We start from the raw sequence: 25,296 nt of genomic DNA on the forward strand, positions 1-25,296 counted from the left end.
TTGAGACCTGAAGACCAGTCTACTTGGCATCCCAGGACCCAGCAAAACTTCATCATAGCCTCCACTAACAACCACATGCTAAGCCACCAAGGAAATCACAGATACCACTGATGCTGTTTACAGCCAAAGAAATCATACAAAGACAATAATACTGCATATGCCCAGAATCAGAGCAAATGTGCTCTAGCCTACCAACACCATATACACATTTTCAGAAAAATGTGCCCCTGATGAAAGCAAATTCAAAAAAATTGGAAAAAGCAGCTGTGACACCAGCTGTGCACCAGATGCACAGATATCAGTGTAAGGACACAGGAAACATGAAAAAGCAAGGAAATATGAACCTGCAAAGGTACACAATAATTTCTCCAGCAACAGATCCTAATGCAGAAGAAATTCATGGCTGGGTGCAGTGGCTCATGCCTGTAATCCTAGCACTTTGGGAGGCTGAGGCAGGCAGGTCACAAGGTCAGGAGATTGAGACCATCCTGGCTAACATGGTGAAACCCCATCTCTACTAAAAATACAAAAAATTAGCCAGGCGTGGTGGCAGGTGCCTGTAGTCCCAGCTACTCAGGAGGCTGAGGCAGGAGAATAGCATGAACCCAGCAGGTGGAGCTTGCAGTGAACGGAGATTGTGCCACTGCACTGCAGGCTGGGCATCAGAGCGAGACTCTGTCTAAAAAAAAAAATCACAAAATCCCAGGAAAAAGAATTCCAAATTTTGAATTTTGATACTAAAGAAGCCTGGTGAGATGCAAGAGAATTCCAAAAATCAATACAAAGAAATCAGAAACAAAATTCAGGATACAAATGAGAAATTTACCGAAGAGATGGATATTATTGAAAAAAGAACCAAACAGAAATTCTGGAACCGAAGATTTCATTGAATGAAATACAAAATACACTCAAAAGATTCAACAACAGACTAAATCAAACAGAGGAAAGAATCTCAAAACTTGAAGACAGTTCTTTTGACATAACCCAGTGAGGCAAAAATAAAAAAAAATTAGCAAGAATGAGCAATGCCTTTGTGACTATGGAACATTATCAAGTGGCCAAATATTTGAAATATCGATATCCCTGAGGGCAAAGAGAAAATGAAAGGGGTTGCAAGCCTATTTAATGAAATAATAGATGAAAAATTCCCAAGTCTAACAAGAGATTTAGGCATCCAGATACAGGAGGCTCAGTGATTTCCCAAAAGATACAACATAAAAATGTCTTCTCCATGGCATATTGTAGTCCAACTGTCTAAGTGAAAGACAGAGAATTCTAAAAGCAGCAGGAGAAAAGTATCTAGTTATAAAAGAAACCCCATTAGACTAACAGCAGACTCTCTCAACAGAAGCCTTACAGGCCAGGAAAGAATGATATGATATATTCAAAGTGCTGAAAGAACAAATCTGCCAGCCAAGGATACTATATACAGCAAAATTGTTCTTCATTCGAAGGAGAAATAAAATATTTCCCAGACAATCAAATACCAAGAGAATTCATTACTACTAAACTCAAGGGAGTCCTATAACTGGGAGTGAAATGATGATACTTACTATCATGAAAACACATGAAACTATAAAACTCCCAAGTAAAGCAATCACACAAAGGAGGAGGAGAAAGGACTCAAATGATTCCACTACAGAAAACCACCAAAACACAATGACAAACAAGAGAAAAAGAAAGGAACAAAGAGTATACAGAACAATCAGAAAACAATTAAGAATGTAACAGGGAATTAAGATTATCTGGAGGCGGAGCAAGATGGCCGAATAGGAACAGCTCCAGTCTCCAACTCCCAGCGCGAGCGACACAGAAGACCGGTGATTTCTGCATTTTCAACTGAGGTACTGGGGTCATCTCACTAGGGACTGCTGGACAACCCATGCTGGTTAGCTGTTGCAGCCCGACCAGCGAGAGCTGAAGCAGGGCGAGGCATCGCCTCACCTGGGAAGTGCAAGGGGGAAGGGAATCCCTTTTCCTAGCCAGGGGAACTGAGACAAACAACACCTGGAAAATTGGGTAACTCCCACCCCAATACTGCGCTTGAAGCAAACAGGCACACCAGGAGAATATATCCCACACCTGGCCGGAGGGTCTCACGCCCACGGAGCCTCCCTCATTGCTAACACAGCAGTCTGTGATCTAACCGCAAGGGGCAGCAGCGAGGCTGGGGGAGGGGCGCCTGCCATTGCTGAGGCTTAAGTAGGTAAACAAAGCCGCTGGGAAGCTCGAACTGGGTGGAGCTCACAGCAGCTCAAGGAAACTGCCTGTCTCTGTAGACTCCACCTCTGGGGACAGGGCACAGCTAAACAACAACAACAAAAAAGCAGCAGACCTCTGCAGACGCAAACTAATCTGTCTGACAGCTTTGAAGAGAGCAGTGGATCTCCCCACACGGAGGTTGAGATCTGAGAAGGGACAGACTGCCTGCTCAAGTGGGTCCCTGACCCCTGAGTAGCCTAACTGGGAGACATTCCCCACTAGGGGCAGTCTGACACCCCACACCTCACAGGGTGGAGTACACCCCTGAGAGGAAGCTTCCAAAGTAAGAATCAGACAGGTACACTTGCTGTTTGGCAATATTCTATCTTCTGCAACCGCTGCTGCTGATACCCAGGCAAACAAGGGCTGAAGTGGACCTCAGGCAATCTCCAACAGACCTACAGCTGAGGGTCCTGACTGTCAGAAGGAAAACTATCAAACAGGAAGGACACCTATACCAAAACCCCATCAGTACATCACCATCATCAAAGACCAGAGGCAGATAAAACCACAAAGATGGGGAAAAGCAGGGCAGAAAAGCTGGAAATTCAAAAATAAGAGCGCATCTCCCCCTGCAAAGGAGCGCAGCCCATCGCCAGCAATGGATCAAAGCTGGTCAGAGAATGACTTTGACGAGATGAGAGAACGCTTCAGTCCATCAAACTTCTCAGAGCTAAAGGAGGAATTACGTACCCAGCGCAAAGAAACTAAAAATCTTGAAAAAAGAGTGGAAGAATTGACAGCTAGACTAATTAATGCAGAGAAGGTCATAAACAAAATGACAGAGATGAAAACCATGACACGAGAAATACGTGACAAATGCAAGCTTCAGTAACGACTCGATCAACTGGAAGAAAGAGTATCAGCGATTGAGGATCAAATGAATGAAATGAAGCGAGAAGAGAAACCAAAAGAAAAAAGAAGAAAAAGAAATGAACAAAGCCTGCAAGAAGTATGGGATTATGTAAAAAGACCAAATCTACGTCTGATTGCGGTGCCTGAAAGTGAGGGGGAAAATGGAACCAAGTTGGAAAACACTCTTCAGGATATCATCCAGGAGAACTTCCCAACCTAGTAGGGCAGGCTAACATTCAAATTCAGGAAATACAGAGAACGCCCAAAGATACTCCTCCAGAAGAGCAACTCCAAGACACATAATTGCCAGATTCACCAAGTTGAAATGAAGGAAAAAATCTGAAGGGCAGCGAGAGAGAAAGGTCGGGTTACCCACAAAGGGAAGCCCATCAGACTAACAGCAGATCTCTCAGCAGAAACTCTACAAGCCAGAAGAGAGTGGGGGCCAATATTCAACGTTCTTAAAGAAAAGATTTTAAACCCAGAATTTATATCCAGCCAAACTAAGTTTCCTAAGTGAAGGAGAAATAAAATCCTTTAGAGAAAGCAAATGCTTAGAGATTTTGTCACCACCAGGCCTGCCTTACAAGAGCCTGAAGGAAGCCCTAAACATGGAAAGGAAAAACCGGTACCAGCCATTGCAAAAACATGCCAAAATGTAAAGACCATCGAGGCTAGGAAGAAACTGCATCAACTAACGAGCAAAATAACCAGTTAATATAATGGCAGGATCAAGTTCACACATAACAATATTAACCTTAAATGTAAATGGACTAAATGCTCCAATTAAAAGACACAGATTGGCAAACTGGATAAAGAGTCAAGACCCATCAGTCTGCTGTATTCAGGAGACCCATCTCACATGCAGAGACATACATAGGCTCAATAAAGGGATGGAGGAAGATCTACTAAGCAAATGGAGAACAAAAAAAAGCAGGGGTTGCAATCCTAGTCTCTGATAAAACAGACTTTAACCATCAAAGATCAAAAGAGACAAGGCCATTACATAATGGTAAAGGGATCAATTCAACAGGAAGAGCTAACTATCCTAAATATATATGCACCCAATACAGGAGCACCAGATTCATAAAGCAAGTCCTTAGAGACTTACAAAGAGACTTAGACTCCCATACAATAATGGGAGACTTCAACACTCCACTGTCAACATTAGACAGATCAACGAGACAGAAAGTTAACAAGGATATCCAGGAATGAACTCATCTCTGCACCAAGCAGACCTAATAGACATCTATAGAACTCTCCACCCCAAATCAACAGATATACATTCTTCTCAGCACCACATCGCACTTATTCCAAAATTGACCACATAATGGAAGTAAAGCACTCCTCGGCAAATGTACAAGAACAGAAATATACAAAACTGTCTCTCAGACCACAGTGCAATCAAACTAGAACTCAGGACTAAGAAACTCAATCAAAACCGCTCAACTACATGGAAACTGAACAACCTGCTTCTGAAAGACTACTGGGTACATAACGAAATGAAGCAGAAATAAAGATGTTCTTTGAAACCAATGAGAACAAAGATACAACATACCAGAATCTCTGGGACACATTAAAGCAGTGTGTAGAGGGAAATTTATAGCACTAAATGTCCACAAGAGAAAGCTGGAAAGATCTAAAATTGACACTCTAACATCACAATTAAAAGAACTAGAGTGGCAAGAGCAAACACATTCAAAAGCTAGCAGAAGGCAAGAAATAACTAAGATCAGAGCAGAACTGAAGGAGATAGAGACACAAAAAACCTCCAAAAAATCAATGAATCCAGGAGTTGGTTTTTTGAAAAGATCAACAAAATTGACAGACTGCTAGCAAGACTGATAAAGAAGAAAAGAGAGGAATCAAATAGATGCAATAAAAAATGATAAAGGGGATATCACCACCGACCCCACAGAAATACAAACTACCATCAAAGAATACTATAAACACCTCTACGCAAATCAACTAGAAAATCTAGAAGAAATGGATAATTTCCTGGACACTTACACTCTTCCAAGACTAAACCAGGAAGAAGTTGAATCCCTGAATAGACCAATAGCAGGCTCTGAAATTGAGGCAATAATTATAGCCTACCAACCAAAAAAGTCCAGGACCAGATGGATTCACAGCTGAATTCTACCAGAGGTACAAGGAGGAGCTGGTACCATTCCTTCTGAAACTATTCCAATCAATAGAAAAGAGGGAATCCTCCCTAACTCATTTTATGAGGCCAACATCATCCTGATACCAAAGCCTGGCAGAGACACAACAAAAAAGAGAATTTTAGACCAATATCCCTGATAAACATCGATGCAAAAATCTCAATAAAATACTGGCAATCCGGATTCAGCAGCACATCAAAAAGCTTATCCACCATGATCAAGTGGGCTTCATCCCTGGGATGCAAGCTGGTTCAACATTCGCAAATCAATAAACGTAATCCAGCATATAAACAGAACCAAAGACAAGAACCACATGATTATCTCAATAGATGCAGAAAAGGCTTTTGACAAAATTCAACAGCCCTTCATGCTAAAAACGCTCAATAAATTCGGTATTGGTGGAACGTACCTCAAAATAATAAGAGCTATTTATGACAAACCCACAGCTAATATCATATGAATGGGCAAAAACTGGAAAATTCCCTTTGAAAACTGGCACAAGACAGGGATGCCCTCTCTCACCACTCCTATTCAACATAGTGTTGGAAGTTCTGGCTAGGGCAATCAGGCAAGAGAAAGAAATCAAGGGTATCCAGTTAGGAATAGAAGAAGTCACATTGTCCCTGTTTGCAGATGACATGATTGTATATTTAGAAAACCCCATTGTCTCAGCCCAAAATCTCCTTACGCTGATAAGCAACTTCAGCAAAGTCTAAGGATACAAAATTAATGTGCAAAAATCACAAGCATTCTTATACACCAGTAACAGACAGAGAGCCAAATCATGAATGAACTTCCATTCACAATTGCCTCAAAGAGAATAAAATACCTAGGAATCCAACTTACCAGGGATGTAAAGGACCTCTTCAAGGAGAACTACAAACCACTGCTCAGTGAAATAAAAAAGGACACAAACAAATGGAAGAACATACCATGCTCATGGATAGGAAGAATCAATATCGTGAAAATGACCATACTGCCCAAGGTAATTTATAGATTCAATGCCATTCCCATCAAGCTACCAATGAGTTTCTTCACAGAATTGGAAAAAACTGCTTTAAAGTTCATATGGAACTAAAAAAGAGCCTGCATTGCCAAGACAATCCTAAGTCAAAAGGACAAAGCTGGAGGCATCACGCTACCTGACTTCAAACTATACTACAAGGCTACAGTAACCAAAACAGCATGGTACTGGTACCAAAACAGAGATAGATTTAGACCAATGGAACAGAACAGAGTCCTCAGAAATAATACCACACATCTACAGCCATCTGATCTTTGACAAACCTGAGAGAAACAAGAAATGGGGAAAGGACTCCCTGTTTAATAAATGGTGCTGGGAAAATTGGCTAGCCATAAGTAGAAAGCTGAAACTGGATCCTTTCCTTACTCCTTATACGAAGATTAATTCAAGATGGATTAGAGGCTTAAATGTTAGACCTAATACCATAAAAACCTAGAAGAAAACTAGGTAGTACCATTCAGGACATAGGCATGGGCAAGGACTTCATGTCTAAAACACCAAAAGCAACGGCAGCAAAAGCCAAAATTGACAAATGTGATCTAATTAAACTAAAGAGCTTCTGCACAGCAAAAGAAACTACCATCAGAGTGAACAGGCAACCTACAGAATGGGAGAAAATTTTTGCAATCTACTCATCTGACAAAGGCTAATATCCAGAATCTACAAAGAACTCAAACAAATATACAAGAAAAAACAAACAACCCCATCAAAAAGTGGGCAAAGGATATGAACTGACATTTCTCAAAAGAAGACATTCATACAGCCAACAGACACATGAAAAAATGCTCATCATCACTCGCCATCAGAGAAATGCAAATCAAAACCACAATGAGATACCATCTCACACCAGTTAGAATGGCAATCATTAAAAAGTCAGGAAACAACAGGTGTTGGAGGATGTGGAGAAATAGGAACACTTTTACACTGTTGGTGGGATTGTAAACTAGTTCAACCATTATGGAAAACAGTATGGCGATTCCTCAAGGATCTAGAATAGATGTACCATATGACCCAGCCATCCCATACTGGGTATATACCCAAAGGATTATAAATTACTCTACTACAAAGACACATGCACACGTATGTTTATTGCGGCACTATTCACAATAGCAAAGACTTGGAATCAACCCAATGTCCATCTGTGACAGACTGGATTAAGAAAATGTGGCACATATACACCATGGAATACTATGCAGCCATCAAAAAGGATGAGTTTGCGTCCTTTGTAGGGACATGGATGCAGCTGGAAACCATCATTCTTAGCAAACTATCACAAGAACAGAAAACCAAACACCGCATGTTCTCACTCATAGGTGGGAACTGAACAATGAGATCACTTGGACTCGGAAGGGGAACATCACACACTGGGGCCTATCAGGGGGAGGGGGGGGGGAGTGGATGGTGGAGTTATACATGATATAAATGATGAATTGATGGGTGCTGACGAGTTGATGGGTGCAGCACACCAACATGGCACAAGTATACATATGTAACAAACCTGCACGTTATGCACATGTACCCTAGAACTTAAAGTATAATAAAAAATAAATTTAAAAAAAATGTAACAGGAAGAAAGCATTATATATCAATAATAAACCTGAATGTAAATGGATTAAATTCTCTATTTAAAAGATATAGACTGGCTAAATGATTAAAAAAGCATGATTCAACTATATGCTGCCTATAAGAAATGCACTTTATGTGTAAAGAAAAATAGAGACTCAAAGTAAAGGAATGGTTAATTACTCCATTTTCACGTTGCTGATAAAAACATACCTGAGATTAGGAAGAAGAAAAGGTTTAACGGACTTACAGTTCCACATGACTGGGGAGGCCTCACAATCATGACAAAAGGCGAGGAGGGGTAAGTCACATCTTACATAGATGGTGGCAGGCAGAGAGAGCTTGTGCAGGCAAACTTTCATTTTTAAAACCATCAGATCTCATGAGACATATTCACTATCACAAGAATGGCATGGGAAAGACCTGCCCCCATGATTAAGTTATCTCCCAGTGGGTCCCTCCCATAACATGTGAGAATTAGGGAAGCTACAATATGGAATTTGGGTAGGGACACAGAGCCAAACTGTATCAGATGGAAAAAGATATTCCATGTAAGCAGAAACCAAAACTGAGCAGGAGTAGTTATACTTAGCTAAAAGAGACTTTAAGTCAAAAACAGGAAAAAAAAAAAAAAAAAAGACAAAGATCATTATATAATGATAAAAGGATCAATCTAGAAGAGAGTATAACAGTACTAAATACATATGCACCCAACAGTACTGCACTCACATGTATAAAGCAAATATTGCTAGATCTAAAGAGAGACAGAATCCAATACAGTAATGGGGGAGACTTCAATACCCTACTCACTCAGCACTCAACAGATCATCTAGACAGAAAATCAACACATAAATGTTGGATTTAAACTGGACTTTAGACCAAATGGACCTCACAGACATAACAGAACCTTTTAGTCAACAATTGCAGAATACATACTAACATTCTTCTCATTTACACATGGGACATTCTCCAGGATAGATCATATGTTAGGCCACAAAACAAGTCTCAACAAACTTGAAAAAATTGAGATCATATCGAGTATCTTCTCAGGCCACAATGGAATAAAATTAGAAATCAATACCAAAAGGAAGTTTGGAAACTATACAATACTTGAAAACTTAGTAAGATGCCTCTGAATGATCATTGGATCAATGAAGAAATTCAGATGGAAATTTTAAAATTCTTGAAATAAGGACAGGAACAATGGCTCATGCTTGTAATCCCAGCACTTTGGGAGGCTGCAGTGGGAGGATCACTTGAGGCCAGGAGTTTGAGACCAGCCTGGGCAACATACTGAAACCCCATTGTCTCCTAAAAAATTTAAAAATTAGCCAGGCATGATGGTGTATGACTGTAGTGCATGACTAACTACTCAGGAGTCTGAGGCAGGAGGATCACTTGAACCCAAAAGTTTGAGACTGCAGCAAGCTACAATAGTGCCACTGCACTCTAGCCTGGGTGACAAAGTAAGACCTTGTCTCTTAAAAATAAAATTCTTGAAATAAATAAAAATTGAAACACAAAACACCAAAACATATGGAATATCATAAAAGCAGTGCTTAGAGGGAACTTTATAGGAATAAATACCTACATCAAAAAAGTAGTATGTGCTTATGTAAATTTAATGTTATGTAAGAAAAAAAGTAGAATGATTTCCAATAAAGAATTAATTATGCACTTTAAGGAATTAGAGAAGCAAGAACAAACAAAACCCAAAATTAGCAGAAGGAAATAGTAATGATCAGAGCAGAAACAAAATAGAGACTAAAAAATAAAAAGTATCAATGAAATGAAAAGTTTGTTGTTCAAAAAGATAAAATTTATAAATCACTAGCTAGATTAACCAAGGAAAGAAGAGAGGAGACCCCAATAAACAAAATCAGGAATGAAAAAGGAGACATTACTACTGATACCACAGAAATAGAAAACATCAGCCGAGACTTTTACGAATAACCATATACTAACTAGAAAACTTAGAGAATCGGGTAAACTCCTGGAAACATACAACATACTAAGATTGAATGAGGAAGAAATAGAAAACCTGAAGAGACCAATAATAAGTAGTGAGATTGAATCAATAATAAAAAGTCTCCCAATAAAGAAAAGCCCAGGATCAGATGGATTCACTGCCAAATTCGACCAAACATATAAAGAAAAACTAATACCAATCTTCCTCATACTATTTCAAAAAGTTGAAGAGGAGGGAATCCTCCCTAACTCATTCTTTGAGGTTAGCATTCCCCTGATTCCAAAACTAGACAAGGAACACAACAACAACATCACAGAGAAAACTGCAGGCATGATGAACATAGACACAAAAATCCTCAACAAAATACTAGCAAACTAAATCCAACAGCACATCAAAAAGATAAAACACCTTGATTAAGTGGGTTTTATACCAGGGATGCAAGAATGGTTTAACCTGTGCAAATCAATAAATTTGATACATCACATTAGCAGAACCAAGAACAAAAACTTTATGATTATTTTTATAGATGCAGAAAAAGCATTTGATAAAATTGAACATCCCTTCATGAAAAAAACTCTCAGCAAACTAGGCATAGAAAGAACATACCTTAAAATAATAAAGGCAATATATGACAAAACCCACAGCTAACATCAGACTGAAGGGGGAAAGCTAAAAGCCTTTCCTCTAAGAATAAGACAAAGATGCCCACCTTCCCCATGCCCATTAAACATTGTACTGGAAGTTGCAGCCAGAGCAGTCAGCCAAGAAAAAAGGAATAAAAGGCATCCAAATTGGAAAAGAGGAACTCTAATTGACCCTCTCTTAGGGGATTACATTATTCTTTTTTTTTTTTTTGGAGACAGAGTCTCTCTCTGTCGCCCAGGCTGGAGTGCAGTGGCGCGATCTTGGCTCACTGCATCCTCCACCTCCCGGGTTTAAGCAGTTCTCCTACCTCAGCCTCCCAAGTAACTGGGACTACAGGCATGTTTGTATTTTTAGTAGAAACAGGGTTTCACCATGTTGGCCAGGATGGTCTCAATCTCTTGACCTTGTGATCCACCTGCTTCAGCCTCCCAGAGTGCTGGGATTACAGGCATTAACCACTGCACTTGGCCTATGCTTATTTTTAGAAAACCACAAGACTCCATCAAAAAACTCAGGGCTGGGCACGGTGGCTCATGCCTGTAATCCCAGAACTTTGGGAGGCCAAGGCAGGCAATCTCTTGAGGCCAAGGGTTGGAGACCAGCCTGGCCAACATGGCAAAGCCCCATGTCTGCTAAAAAATACAAAAATTAGCTGGGCATGGTGGCGCATGCCTGTAATCCCAGCTACTCTGGAGGCTGGGGCATCAGAATCACTTGAGCCCAGGAGGTAGAGGTTGCAGTGAGCCAAGATCGTACCACTGCATTCTAGCCTGAGTGACAGAGCAAGACTCTCTCTCCCAAAAAAAAAAAAAAAAAAAAAAGCCAAACAGGCTGGGCATGGTGGCTCATGCCTGTAATCCAGCACTTTGGGAGGCTGAGGTGGGTGGATCACGAGGTGAAGAGTTTAAGGCCAGCCTGGCCAAGATGGTGAAACCTCATCTCTACTAAAAATACAAAAAAAAAAATTATCCATGCATGGTGGCAGGTGCCTGTAATCCCAGCTGCTTGGGAGGCTGAGGCAGAGAATTACTTGAACCCAGGAGGCAGAGGTGGCAGTGAGCGGAGATCACACCACTGAACTCCAGTCGGAGCAACAGAGCAAGACTTTCTCAAAAAACAAACAAACAAAAAACTCTTAGAACTGAACCAAATTCAGTGAAGCCACAGGATACAAACAAGCAAAAGTCAGCATTTCTATACCCCAATAATAAAATACCTGAAAAAAATTCAAGAAGGCAATCACATTTACAACAATGGCAAAACAAACCAACAAAAACAACAACAACAAAAAACCTAGGAATAAATTTAACCAAGAAGTGAAAGATCTCTACAAGGAAATTACAAAACACTGATGAAAGAAATTGAAGAAGAGAAAAGACATCCCATTCTCATCGATCAGAAGAATTCATACCATTAAAAATGACCATACTACCTAAAGCAATCTGTAGATTCAATGCAATCTCTAACTACATAGCTATGTAGTTTTTCACATAACTAGAAAACACAATGCTAAAATTCATATGGAACCAAAAAAGATCCAGAATAGTCAAAGCAGTCCTAAACAAAAGGAACAAACTCAAGGCACTACACCACCTGACTTCAAAATATATTACAAAGCTGTACTAACCCAAACAACATGATATTGGTAGAAAAATGGACACACAGAACAAAGGAAAAGAATAGAGAACCCAGGAATGAATCCACATATTTACAGCTAACTGATCTTCAATAAAGCCATCAAGAACATACACTGGGGAAAGGACAGTCTCTCCAGTAAACGATGCTCAGAAAACTGGATATCCCCATGCAGAAGAATGAAACTAGACCCCTATTTCTCCCCTTTATTAGGCTGTTCTTGTGTTGTGATAAAAAAAAAAAAAAAACCTAAGACTGGGTAATTTATAAGAAAAGAGATTTAATTGACTCACAGTTTTGCAGGCTGTACAGGAAGCCTGGCAGCATCTGCTTCTGGGGAGGCCTCAGGGAGCTTTTACTCATGGTGGAAGGCAAAGCAGGAACAGGCGCTTCATATGGCAAAAGCAGGAATGAGAGAGAGGGGTTGGGGGAGGTGCTATACTTTTAAACAACCATATCTTGTAAGAACTCACTCTATCAAAAGAACAGCACTAAGGGGATGGTGCTAAGCCATTCCAGAGAAATCTATCCCCATTATCCAATAACCTCCCACCAGGCCCCACCTCCATCATTGGGGATTGCAATTCAACATGAGATTTGGATGGGAACACATATTCACACTGCATCATCACTGTCTACCAAAATCAACTCAAAATGGATTAAAGACTTAAGCATACTGAAACTGGACTCCTTCCTTACACCTGCATTAGTATTCCATGGTATATATTTACATTTTCTTTATCCAGTCTACCACTGATGGGCATTTAGATTGATTCCATGTCTTTGCTATGTGCATAGTGCTGCAGTGAACATACGTTTGCAGGTATCTTTATGGTAGAATGATTTATATTCCTTTGAGTATATACCCAATAATGGGATTGCTGAGTCAAATGGTACTTCTGCGTTGAGTTCTTTGAGAAATCACCAAATTGCTTTCCACAGTGGCTGAACTAATTTACATTCCCACCAGCAGTGGATAAGCATTCCCCTTTTCTCCACAATCTTGCCAGCATCTATTAGGTTTTGACTTTTTAATAAGTCATTCTGACTGGTGTGAGATGGTATTTCATTGTGGTTTTGATTTGTATTTATCTAATGATTAGTGATGAGCATTTTTTCATACACTTGTTGGCCATGCATATATCTTCTTTTGATAATGTCTGTTTATGCCTTTGCCCACTTTTTAATGGAGTCAAGTTCCTTATAGATCCTGGATGTTAGACCTTTGTCGGATGCAGAGTTTGCAAATATTTTCTCCCATTTTGTAGGTTGTCTATTTACTGTCTTGATAGTTTCATTTGCTGTGCAGAAGCTCTTTTGTTTAATTAGGTCTCATTTGTCAATTTTTGTTTTTGTTGCAATTGCTTTTGGCATCTTAGTCATGAAATCTTTGCCAGGGTCCGTGTTCAGAATGGTATTTTGTTGGTTTTCTCCTAGAGTTTTCATAGTTGTAGGTCTTACATTTAAGTGTTTAGTCCATCTTGATTTTTGTATATGGTATAAGGAAGGAGTTCAGTTTCAGTCTTCTGAATATGGCTGGCCAGTTGTCCCAGCACCATTTCTTGAATAAAACAGTCCTTTCCCCATTGCTTGTTTTTGTCAACTTTGTCGAAGATCAGATGGTTGTAGGTGTGCAAGCTTTATTTCTGGGCTCTCTATTCTATTCCATTGATCTATGTGTCTGTTAAGTTTGTTTCCAGATGATTTTAGAGGGCCAAAGTGGCAGCTTAGCATTCCTAGTTTTCCTGCTCTAACTCTAAGGGTGCTGGTACCAAGCCCCCAGCTTTATTCTCTAGTCTCAGGAGCTTAGGAACTGGCTGCACTGGAGGGGCCCGGTGTTCCTGCTCTGCTGGCCAAAGCATTCTGGTGGGGAGTGCTGGCCAGTGCCTTTCCTCAGGCGGTAGTATAGCATAGCAGGATCTATGCTAGCTTGAGTGTGGCAGCAGAAGTGGTGGTGGGGCAGGGTGGCCAGTTGCTGGTGGGAGTGAGGCACTGGATTCTGTACACACCCTCATGCAGGCCACATTGGGAGGGCAGAGTGCCGCACATTAGTGGTGGCAGGGTGTGCTCACGCCAGCAGTGGTGAAGAGGCAGGGTACATGTACACACATATGCCAGTGGGAGAGAGTAAGTATGGTCACCCGCGCTTGCGGGCCAGCAAAGCAGTGGAGAGGACCTTGGGCGAGTGCATGACAGCAAAGTGAGGTGGGGAAGGCCTGTAAGGTAGTGGAAGCTGTAGGTAGGCAGATGCGCATCCATGGTGGCTGGTCAGTGGGAGCTCTCTGACGGTGAGGCATGGTCTGCTGGTGAAGGAGCTATGAGAAGGGCCCCAAGGAAGCACCCTGGTTGGGCATGCGAGGCTATGGGCAAGTGGGCACGCCAGGCTGGGGCCCCAGGAGAGGCTGGCAGATGAGGACACTCAGATCGAACTGGGCACATCCCCATGGACAAGACTGCCCTACTCTGTCCAGGTGCTACAGTTACCCAAAGGCTAAAGCCACCTAGAAGAGTATGGCGAGCCTTGGAGGATGGGCATCACTGTCCATCCTGCTCCACCTGTATTTTAAACTATTTTGTCTTTCAGCAGATTTTTTAACTTAAATGTATGACATGTCATTTTTTTCCAGAAAATAATTTAAGTTTAAATAGGACATGTGAGAAGCGCTGGAAATGTTTTTATAGCACTATAAAATGTATTTCTTGATTATGAATTTGTTTCAGCCTGGAAAAGATTCTGAACATAGAGATACAAATTTTCAGTTAAACTCTCATTATCTAAAAGTCAAGGTTCCATCTTCCCACTATAGGTCTGCTTTTGAAAGCAATGCAGGTAGAACCATTTAGTTCTGACTCAGTCCCCAAACCTGCATTGATAAGAACTAGTCTTGTATTAACTAATATTTTTTGAAAAGACTATAAATATGTACTGATTGGGAATGTTTAGAAATATATATATATAAACAAATCTAGGAAAAAATGTAGGGAAGCTATATACTTATAGCTACATACAAGCTGATGTTTTAAAATTGGACTGATAGTTGACAATTACATCACATGAGACCCCTGGGAAGCAGATATTCAGATAGTATAAAGAGTTCAAACATCAGGGGGTAGTGACTAAGAAAGGAAGGCAGGGAAGAAGCAGGATTGTGCAAGGATAGCCTCAGTCTTCAATGCAGATCTGACAGAAGCTCTCAACAATGGGGAGTTCTGGAGCAAAGACTGTCTATTATGAAAGTTTTGTGTTGGGCTGTTATGCCCAGACATTGGCTGGGGGCTGCTTGAAAAGATGGTGGCCTCAGCATGAAAGCTGAAGCATATTCTGAAGATGTTGTAGTTGGGGGCTATCAGCTAACTACACTCCTTGCACTGGAACAGCTGGTTCTTTGAAGAAACCTGAGCAGAGGACCTTCAGGACTGCCACAATGATGATGATAGTAGTTATCATTGAGTAGCTCCTACTCTCCAGACACCATAGGTTCTCTTTACATATATTATTTGTAACCCTTGCATCACAGTCCCTATATATAAGAATAACCTTCATTGTTCAAATGAGAAAATTAAATATAGCTAGTAAGTTAGAGGCTGATGTGTTCAGTTTATTGTAAATATGCCCATAAACATTTCTGACAAAAATTTTCCTAATAAACTATTCCAGATTATGTCTTGTACCAACAATCAGTTTAAGAGCTTTTAAGCCAGAAGGGAAAGAAAGAGTGAAAGTAAGATTCCAGACTTGACATCTTACAAGACATACCTATTGAAAAAGAGCATTTATCAGAAGGACATGGTTGCTTCATGGAGTCTAAAGGCTGAAAAGGCAACTGATTTCTAGAAATAAAGCTGCCTGTCTCTGTTTGATTGTCTATCACTCTTACTTTCTACTCTACCTTTCTACCCATTTCTTTGCTTTTGCTATCCTAGATGTTCTCTCTCTCTCAGTCTTAAGCTCTGTCTCTTTTCCTTGGTCTCTCTCTCTCTCTCTCTCTATCGCTGTTCACAATCTGGGTTGGTCTCTGTCTTCTCTTCCTCTTTTTTCCTCTCTCCTTCTCTTGGTCTTCCTCTTTTTCTCTCCTCCTCTGACTTTTGCTTTTCATTCTTCCTCTCCTACCTCCTCTCCTCTTCTCTACCTCTTCCTTCATCTCTCCATTCCCCTCTTCTCCCTTCCTCCCTCTCTCTCTTTTGGCCGTCCCATCCTCACTTTCTGTCACTTTCTTTAGGTCTTGTATCTTGTCTGCTTCCTGACTCTGTCTTTCACTCTTTCTTGCTTTGTCTACCTGTCTGTCTGCCTCTTTGTATCTTCAAGAAGTAAAAAATGAGCCTACATCCTACTTTATAATTTATTTAACTTTGATGTTCCATAAGTGAAAGTATCTATATACATTTAAAGTTATATTTAAACCAATTATCCTTGCTACATATATTTTCACAGCTTCAGAAATAACTTATAATCTCTTTCCACAAAAAGTACAATAATATACTAAGAATTAAATGCTGAAAGCAAAATACCTTTCTTAGCAGTTAACAAAGATAACTGAAGCACCATTTCCTAACTCAACACTCTAATTAGCTTTTCTTTCTAAATTAGTAGTAATTTCAACCAAGATATTCATTTCAACAAAGGTATTCTCATATAGTTGCTATGCCATATAGAGTTTTCTTGGACGTTGTTTGATCTAGCTCAAATGAGAAAATTCTTTAGTTTCCTGTGAAGTGGCTTAAAATTTAATGAACAGATTAAGGATTTTCTTAGTATCGCATATTATGATCTAGTCAACTAACTTTAAATTGTAGTTTTACTATACTAAAATATTTTATTTCTTTCTGCTGTTCAATCCTATTTTATAAAAACATTTATAGAAAGCAAATTCCAGTACTCCTGGTAAGAAACACAGAGGCCTTTTAACAAGTACTCCATCTTCAGAGACAGCTGGTTTTGTGGTAAGTATTAGCATTTGACACTTGTAGTATCTGTTTTCTGGCTCCTCCTCTCCCCACTCTTCTATTTTTCTTATATCAGGGGAATATTGCCTATGGAGAATAATATCTGTGTTTTCCTGTTGCTTAAGCACACTTTCAATGGAAGTACTCTATATAGTGCTAAGAGAAGGAAAAACTAGAGTACTGCAGCAACAACCAGGATTCTTACCTTTTTTTCCCTTCAAGTTTAAAAATTGTAGTGAAATATATATAACATAAAATTTATAATTTTAACCATTTTTAAGTGTACAGTTGAAGTATATTCATTCACATCATTATGCAACCATCACCACTATTCATCTCTAGAACTTTTTTCATCTTGCAAAACTGAAATTCTGTATGCATTAAACAGTAACTTCCTGCTCCTCCCTACCCGAGCCCCTGGAAACCACCATTTTACTTTCTGTTTCTATTAATTTGACTACTCTAGATACCTCATATAAGTGGAACCATACAGTATTTGTCCTTTGTGACTAGTTTATGTCACTTAGCATGGCATCTTCAGATTCATCTATGTTACAGCATGCATCAGAATTTTATTTTTAAGGATGAACTGATACTCCATTGTATGAATATGAAACATTTTGTTTATCCATTCATCTGTTGATGGACAATTGGGTTGCTTCTGCCTTTTGACAATTGCGAATAATGCTGCTATGAACATGGGTGTACAAATATATGTTTGAGTCTCTGCTTTCAATTCTTTTGAGTATATATCTAGAAGTGGAATTGCTAGAGCATATGGTAATTCTATTTTTAACGTTTTGAGGAACCACCACACTGTTTTCCATAGTAGCTGTACCATTTTACATTTCCACTAGCAAAATGCACAAGGGTTCCAGTTTATCTACTTCCTTACCAGTGCTTGTTATTTTCTTTTTTGTAATAGTCGTTCTTATGGATGTGAGGTGATATCTCATTGTGGTTTTGATTTGTATTTCCCTAATAAGGATGACATTGAGCATCTTTTAATGTGTTAATTAGCTATTCATATATCTTCTTTGGGAAAATATATATTCAAGTCCTTTGTTTATTTTTGAATTTTTAATTGCTGAGTCATAGGAGTTCCTCATATATCTGGGATATTAATCCATTACCCAACATATGATTTACAAATAATTTGCCCCCTTCCATGGGTTGCCTTTTCACTCTGTTGATAGTGTCCTTTGATGCACAAATGTTTTTTATTTTGTCATAGTAAAATTTATTTTTCTTTTCTCACCTGTTCTTTTGGTGTCATATCCAAGAAATCATTATCAAATCCAATCTCATCAAGTCTTCAGTCAAACATCCAATGTTCCTCTTCAGTGTGAGCAATCCTCACAGAGGTCCATGCAGCAGCTTACATGGCAGTGTGGGGACTGCTCAGGCACAAGGAGATGAAATCCAGTATTTTTTGTAACAACACTTAGGCATAACGTCCATGGTCTCCACAAAGGACATGTGTAATTACAGTGTCCCTGCACTCAGGGAAACCCAAAGTATTTTATACAGTGCAGTATTTATTTATTTATTTATTTATTTTTGAGACGGAGTCTCACTCTGTCGCCGGGCTGGAGTGCAGTGGCCGGATCTCAGCTCACTGCAAGCTCCGCTTCCCGGGTTCACACCATTCTCCTGCCTCAGCCTCCCGAGTAGCTGGGACTACAGGCGCCCGCCACCTCGCCCGGCTAGTTTTTTGTATTTTTTAGTAGAGACGGGGTTTCACCGTGTTAGCCAGGATGGTTTCGATCTCCTGACCTCGTGATCCGCCCGTCTCGGCCTCCCAAAGTGCTGGGATTACAGGCTTGAGCCACCGCGCCCGGCCTTATTTATTTATAGTGCACTTATAGTTTTTCCTAGAGATACAATTTTCCAATCAGACATTATTTTTACTATAAGCAACATTGCCTAATAACACAGCTGACATTCTTACACTTATCAGGTTCCTAGGGAAAAGGAGTTACAGATTTAACCAAGAGATGCTCATGATGGAAGAAAGGGTTTTGTTAATATTCTGCTCACAGTCTTTCCAGTGGCCCCAAAATCAATACTTTTTCCAGAAAATGAGTATCTCATTTTTTATTCATTCTTGGTTGATATTTGGAGTTAAAATGTGTTGATGAATAACAAATGTATCAAAATGATTTTTTCATGGCAAAACTAATTTAGTGACTATTTTACAAGTATCAGCATATTTTTAAAATTGAGGTACAATTTACATTTTATAAAACTCAGTTTACTAAAGTGTATAATTCAGTGGTTTTTAGCGTGCTTACAAATTGTGCAGCTATCATCACAATCCTATTTAAGAACATTTTCATCACCCCATTCATTAATAGTCAGTCCTCATTCCCCCATCCCACCCTCTAGTCCCAAGAAACACTGATTTAGTTTCTGTCTCTGTAGGTTTGCTCTTTCTGAGTATTTCATATAAATGAGATCATATAACATGGCGTTTTGTGCCTGGTTTCTTTCACTTAGCATAATGTTTTAAAAATTCATCTATATTATAGCAGGTATCGGTACTGCATTCCTTTTTTATGACCAATGTATTAGTCGGTTTCCACACTGCTATAAAGACATACCCAAGACTGGATAATTTATAAAGAAAAGAGGTTTAATTGGCTCACAGTTCTGCATGGCTGGGGAGGCCTCAGGAAACTTACAATCATGGTGGAAGGGGAAGAGGCATGTCTTACATGGCAACAGGTGAGAGAGAGCATGGAAGAGCAGGGAAATCTACCTTATAAAACCATCAGATTTGAGGAGAACTCACTATCATCAGAACAGTATGGGGAAAACCACCCCCATGATTCAATCACCTCCCACCAGGTCCCTCATTCGACCTGTGGGGATTATGGGGATTACAATTCAAGATGATATTTGGGTGGAGACGCAGCCAAACCATATCAACTGAATTATATTCCATTATATAGATATACCGTATTTTGTTTATCAATTCAGTTTATGGGCATTTATTTCCATTTATTATCTATTATGAATAATACTGTTATGAACATTTGTTGACAAATTTTTGTTAAACATGTGTTTTCAGTTGTCTTAACTATATACAGTCATCCCTCAGTATCCATAAGGAATTGGTTCCATGAGTTCTCAAAGATACCAAAATATGTGGATGCTAAAGTTCCTGATATAAAATGGCATAGTATTTTTTTGTGTGTATAACCTATGTGCATCCTGCATACCTTAAATCATCTCTAAATCAAACAGTCTTTTTTTTTGGAAATTTTTAATTTGGTACACAAATATGTGGTGATTTCAGTAACCTGATAGAGAAATGGATATGGCAGTTAGGAGACCGTTCTGTTAGAGATAGTGATTTAAAAATCTCTGGTGTTCAAATGGTAGGCAAGAAGATAAGAGAAGAATGCTGGGAAGTTTACATTTAAAGGAAGGGCAGGGGAAATTATTATAGGAGGTATGGTTGCTGAGTAGATAAATTTCATTTAGTAGGCATTTGATAAATGTTTGGATGACTGAATAGAAAAAATGTATCATAGCAAACAAAAATTGCTAATTAAAAAATAACTTTAAAGTCAAAGAATGTTATAACCCATTTTACAGATTGATTTGTCTCTAAACATGCATCTTTTGAAGAGTTATTTCCAAATGTCAGTAATTACATGTATTCAGAGGAAATTGTTCCTGTGTCAAGTTTACAGGAAAATGCTTCCAATGAGATGGTATTTTTCAGCTTTTCTTTAATTACTTAAAAATCATTGCTTTTGCAATGTTTAACTTCTACAAAAGAATAATGTGTTCTTTTATAGATTGATTTGTCCTCAGTGCAAAAAGCATCTTTTGAAGAACTATTTCCAAATGTCAGCAATTATGTTAATTCAAATGAAATTGTTCCTGTGTCAAGTTTGCAGGAAAATTCTTCAAATGAGGTAGTATTTTCCATTTTTCCTTCAATTACTAAAGGAAATAATTACTGGTACATTAGATACTTTGTATATGAGGTGCTTTAAGAAATCTCTTAACATATGAGAAACATAATTTGCAAATATTTTCTCCTATTCTGTGGGTTGCCTTTTTACACTTTGGTTAGGGTCTTTGATGCACAAAATTTTTTATTTTTATGAAGTACAATTTGTCTATTTTTTTCTTTTGTTGCCTATTCCTTTGGTGTCCTGTGCAAGAAATCATAGCCAAATCAAATGTCTGAAGCTTTTTGCCTTTCCTTTCCTTTCCTTTTTTTCTTTCTTCCTTCCCTTCCTTCCCTTTCTTTCTTCTTTTCTTTCTTTCTTTGACAGAGTCTCATTCTGTCCTCCATGCTGGAGTGCCAGGGTGCAATCAAGGCTCACAGACTCACGATAGGCTTGACTTCAGGGTTTAGATGATTCTTCCACCTCAGCCTCTCGAGTAGCTAGGACTGCAGGCGTACACCACGATGCCTAGCTAATTTTTTGTATTTTTTGTAGAGACAAGGTTTTGTTATGGTGCTCAGGCTATTGCCCTGTATTTTCTTCAAATTTTTTTTTTTGTTTTAGGTCTTGCATTTAGGTCATTGATCCATTTTGAGTTAATTTTTGTGTATAGTATTAGGTAAGGGTCCAACTTCATTCTTTTGCATGTAGATATCCAGTTTTCTCAGCATCATTTGTTGAAGAGACCATCCATTCCCCCATTGAATGGTCTGGCCCCCTTACCAAAAATGATTTAAGCATATATTTGAGGGTTTATCCCTGGGCTGTCTATTCCATTGATCTATATGCCTGTCTTTATGTTAGTACCATATGGCTTTGATTACTGTCGCTTTGTACATTTTGAAATCAGGAAGTGTGAGTCCTCCAACTTGTTCTTCTTTTAAATTATTGCTTTTACTATTCAGGATCCCTTGAGATTCCATGTGAATTTTAAAATGGGTTTTTCTGTTTCTGCAAAAAACATCATTGGGGTTTTGATAGAGATTGAATGGAATCTGTAGATCACCCTAGGTAGTAATGGCATCTTAACAGTATTACATCTTCCAATCCATAAACATGGGATGAGTTTTCATTTATTTATGTTTTCTTTAATTTATTTCACCACTGTTTTGTAGTTTTCATTGTGTAGGTCTTTAACTTATTTGGTTAATTCCTAAATATTCTTTTGGATGCTATTATGAATTGAATTGTAATTTCTTTTCTAATTGCTTATTGTTAGTGTGTAGAAGTTCACCTGATTTTTGTGTGTTGACTTGTGTCCTGTTAATTTGCTGAATTCATTTATTCTAATAATTTTAATTCAATCTTTAGGGTTTTCCACAATGATACCATGTTATCTGTGAACAGAGATAATTTTACTTCTTGCTTTACAGTTTGGATGCCTTTTATTTCTTTTCCTTGCATAATTGCTCTGGCTAGAACTATCAGTAGTATGTTGAAAATGCAGACATCTTTGCCTTTTTCTTCATCTTAGAGGAAAAGCTTTCTGTCTTTCACCATTGAATGTGATGTTTACTGTGAATTTTCATATATGGCTGTATTAGTTCATTTTCACATGGCTATAAAGAAATACCTGAGACTGGGTAATTTAAAAAGAAAAGAGGTTTCTTTATATATAGAAAAGAGGTTGCTTATGGCTCCTCAAGCTGTATAGGAAACATGATTCTGGCACCTGCTTCTGGAGAGGCCTCAAGAAGCTTCTAATTATGGTGAAAGGCAAAAGGGGAGCAAGGCATCTTACATGGCCAGAGCAGGAGGAAGAGAGAAAATGGGGAGGTGCCATATACTTTTAAACAAGATCTCACAATAACTCCCTCACTAGAACAGCAACAGGGCATGGTGCTAAACAATTGAGGACCACCCCCATGAAGTACCACTCCCATGATCCAGTCACCTCCCACAAGGGCCCACCTCCAACATTGGGGATTACAATTTAACATGAGATTTGGGTAGGGACACAAATCCAAACCATATCAATGACTTTTATTTTGTTGAAGTAGATTCCTTCAATTCCTAGTTTATTGTTTTTATCACAAAATGGTACTGAATTTTGTCAAATGCTTTTTTGGCATCAATGGAGAAGGTCACATGTTTTTTCCTTTCATTCTACTATATGTGATATATGACAGTGATTGATTTAAGTTTTGCCAAATTAAGCAGAAACATTGATTTTTGTATGTTGAACCATCCTTGCATTCCAGGAATAAAACCCATTTGGTTGTGGCCTATCATCCTTTTAATATGCTGCTGAATTTGGTTTACTCGTAATTTGTTGAGGATTTTTGCTTCAATGTTCATAATGGATATTGGCCTGTAGTTTTCTTTTCTTGTATGTCCAGAAAAGACACTTTGTTTGACTTCGGGTAATGTTCATCTCAAAGAATGAGTTATGAATCATTTCTTTCTCTTCTTGGAAAGTTAGAGAAGTATTGGTATTAGTTCTTTAAATGTTTGGTAGAATTCACCAGGGAAGCCAACAGAATCAGGGCTTTTCATTGTTGGGAGTTTTTTCATTAGTGATTCAGTCTCCCTACTAGTTCTGTAGGTATATTCCGGTTTTCTATTTCTGTATGATTTAGTATTGAGATGCTTTGTGTTTATAGGTATTTGTTTATTTCATCTAGGTTATGAAATTTGTTACTATGCAATTGTTCATAATACTCTCTTTGTAATTCTTTTTTTGGTAGACTTGGTAGTAATGTCACCACTTTCATTTCCGACTTTAGTAATTTAAGTCTTCTTTCCCTTTTTATTAGTATTTTTCATTAAAGGTTTGTCAGTTTTGTTGCTGTTTTCAAAGAACCAATTTTTGGTTTGATTGATTTTCTTTACGTTTTTTTTCTATTCTCTATTTTGTTTATGTCTGCTCTAATCTTTATCATTTCCATCCTTCTGCTAAACCTAGTTTAGTTTGGGTTTAGATTGTTCTTCTTTTCTAGTTCCTTAAGTTGTAAAGTTAGGTTGTTGATTTGAGACATTTCTTGTTTTTCAATTTAAGCATTTATAGCCATAAATTTCCCTCTTAGCACTGCTTTGGCTAAATTCCGTAAGTTTGGATATGTTGTGTTTTTGTTTTCATTTGTCTCTAAGTATTTTCTAGTTTCCCTTGTGATTTCTACTTTGGCCTATTGGTGTTTAAGAGCATGTTGTTTAACTTTCACAGTTTGTTGAATTTTTCAGTTTTACAAACTCTGTTTTTTTATGACTTCATTCTATTTTGGTCAGACAAAATACTTTGTATGATATCTATCTTTTAAAATATATTGAGACTTAATTTATGGCCTGATACATGGTCTATCCTGTAAAATATGCCATATGCCCTTGAGAAGTATATATATGCTGTTATTTGAAAGATTGTTCTGTATATATTTTACATGTAATTGATTTATTGTATTAAGTCCTCTATTTTCTTATTCTCTACTGTCTGGTTATTCTATCAATTACTGAGAGGGAGGTATTGAAGTCTTCAACTATTATTGTAGAACTGTCTATTTTCCCCTGCAGTTCTGTCAGTTTTTACTTCATATATTTTGATGGTCTGTCATTCAGTATATAAATGCTTATAATTGTTATATGTTTTTGTTATCTTGAGTCTTTTATTAATATATAATGTTCATCTTTGTCGCTTATAACCTTTTGATTGAAACTTTATCTGATATTATGATAGCTGCCCCTGCTCTCTTTTGTTACTATTTACATGGAGTAGCTTTTCCTATTCTTTCACTTTCAATTTATTTATATCGTTGAATCTAAAGTGAGTCTCTTATAAACAACATATAGCATATGCTTTTTATCCATTTTGCCAATCCCAGTTTTTCTATAGGAGAATTTAATTCATTTATTTAAAATACTTACTGATAAGGACAGACTTATTTTTGTCATTTTGCTCATTGTTTCCTATATGCCTTTATATTTTTTTGTCCTTCACTTTCTACATTACTGTCTTCTTTTGTGGTTAATTGATTTTTTTGTAGTGAAATATTTGAATTTATTTCTTATTTCCTTTTGTGTATATTCTATAGCTGTTTTCTTTGTGGTTACCAGAGGGATTACCTTTAGCAGTCTAAAGTTATGGTACTCTAATTTGAATTTATTTAGCAGTCTAGAGTTATGATACTCTAATTAGAATTTATGGTTGACTTCAATGACATACAAAAACTTTGCCCCTTTACATCTCTGCCCCCACCCCTTTCAGGTGATGATGTTAACATTTTTATACATCATGTCCCTTAAAATATAAATTAATATATTTTTTTGAGATGGAAA

At 38.2% G+C, this 25,296-nt stretch overlaps 1 protein-coding gene across 1 annotated transcript in view; it reads left to right on the plus strand.

The window, feature by feature from the left end:
- Window positions 1-25,296, plus strand: part of MEIKIN (meiotic kinetochore factor) — a 146,723-nt gene that overhangs the window by 77,279 nt on the left and 44,148 nt on the right. Inside the window, exons 10-11 of the mRNA XM_033181324.1 lie at window positions 16,983-17,059; window positions 20,872-20,991. Coding sequence (XP_033037215.1) covers window positions 16,983-17,059; window positions 20,872-20,991 — 197 coding nt within the window. The remainder of the gene's footprint in view (window positions 1-16,982; window positions 17,060-20,871; window positions 20,992-25,296) is intronic.

The sequence above is a fragment of the Trachypithecus francoisi genome, unplaced genomic scaffold (assembly GCF_009764315.1).
Source record: "Trachypithecus francoisi isolate TF-2019V2 unplaced genomic scaffold, Tfra_2.0 Lachesis_group2, whole genome shotgun sequence".
Lineage (NCBI taxonomy): Eukaryota > Metazoa > Chordata > Mammalia > Primates > Cercopithecidae > Trachypithecus > Trachypithecus francoisi.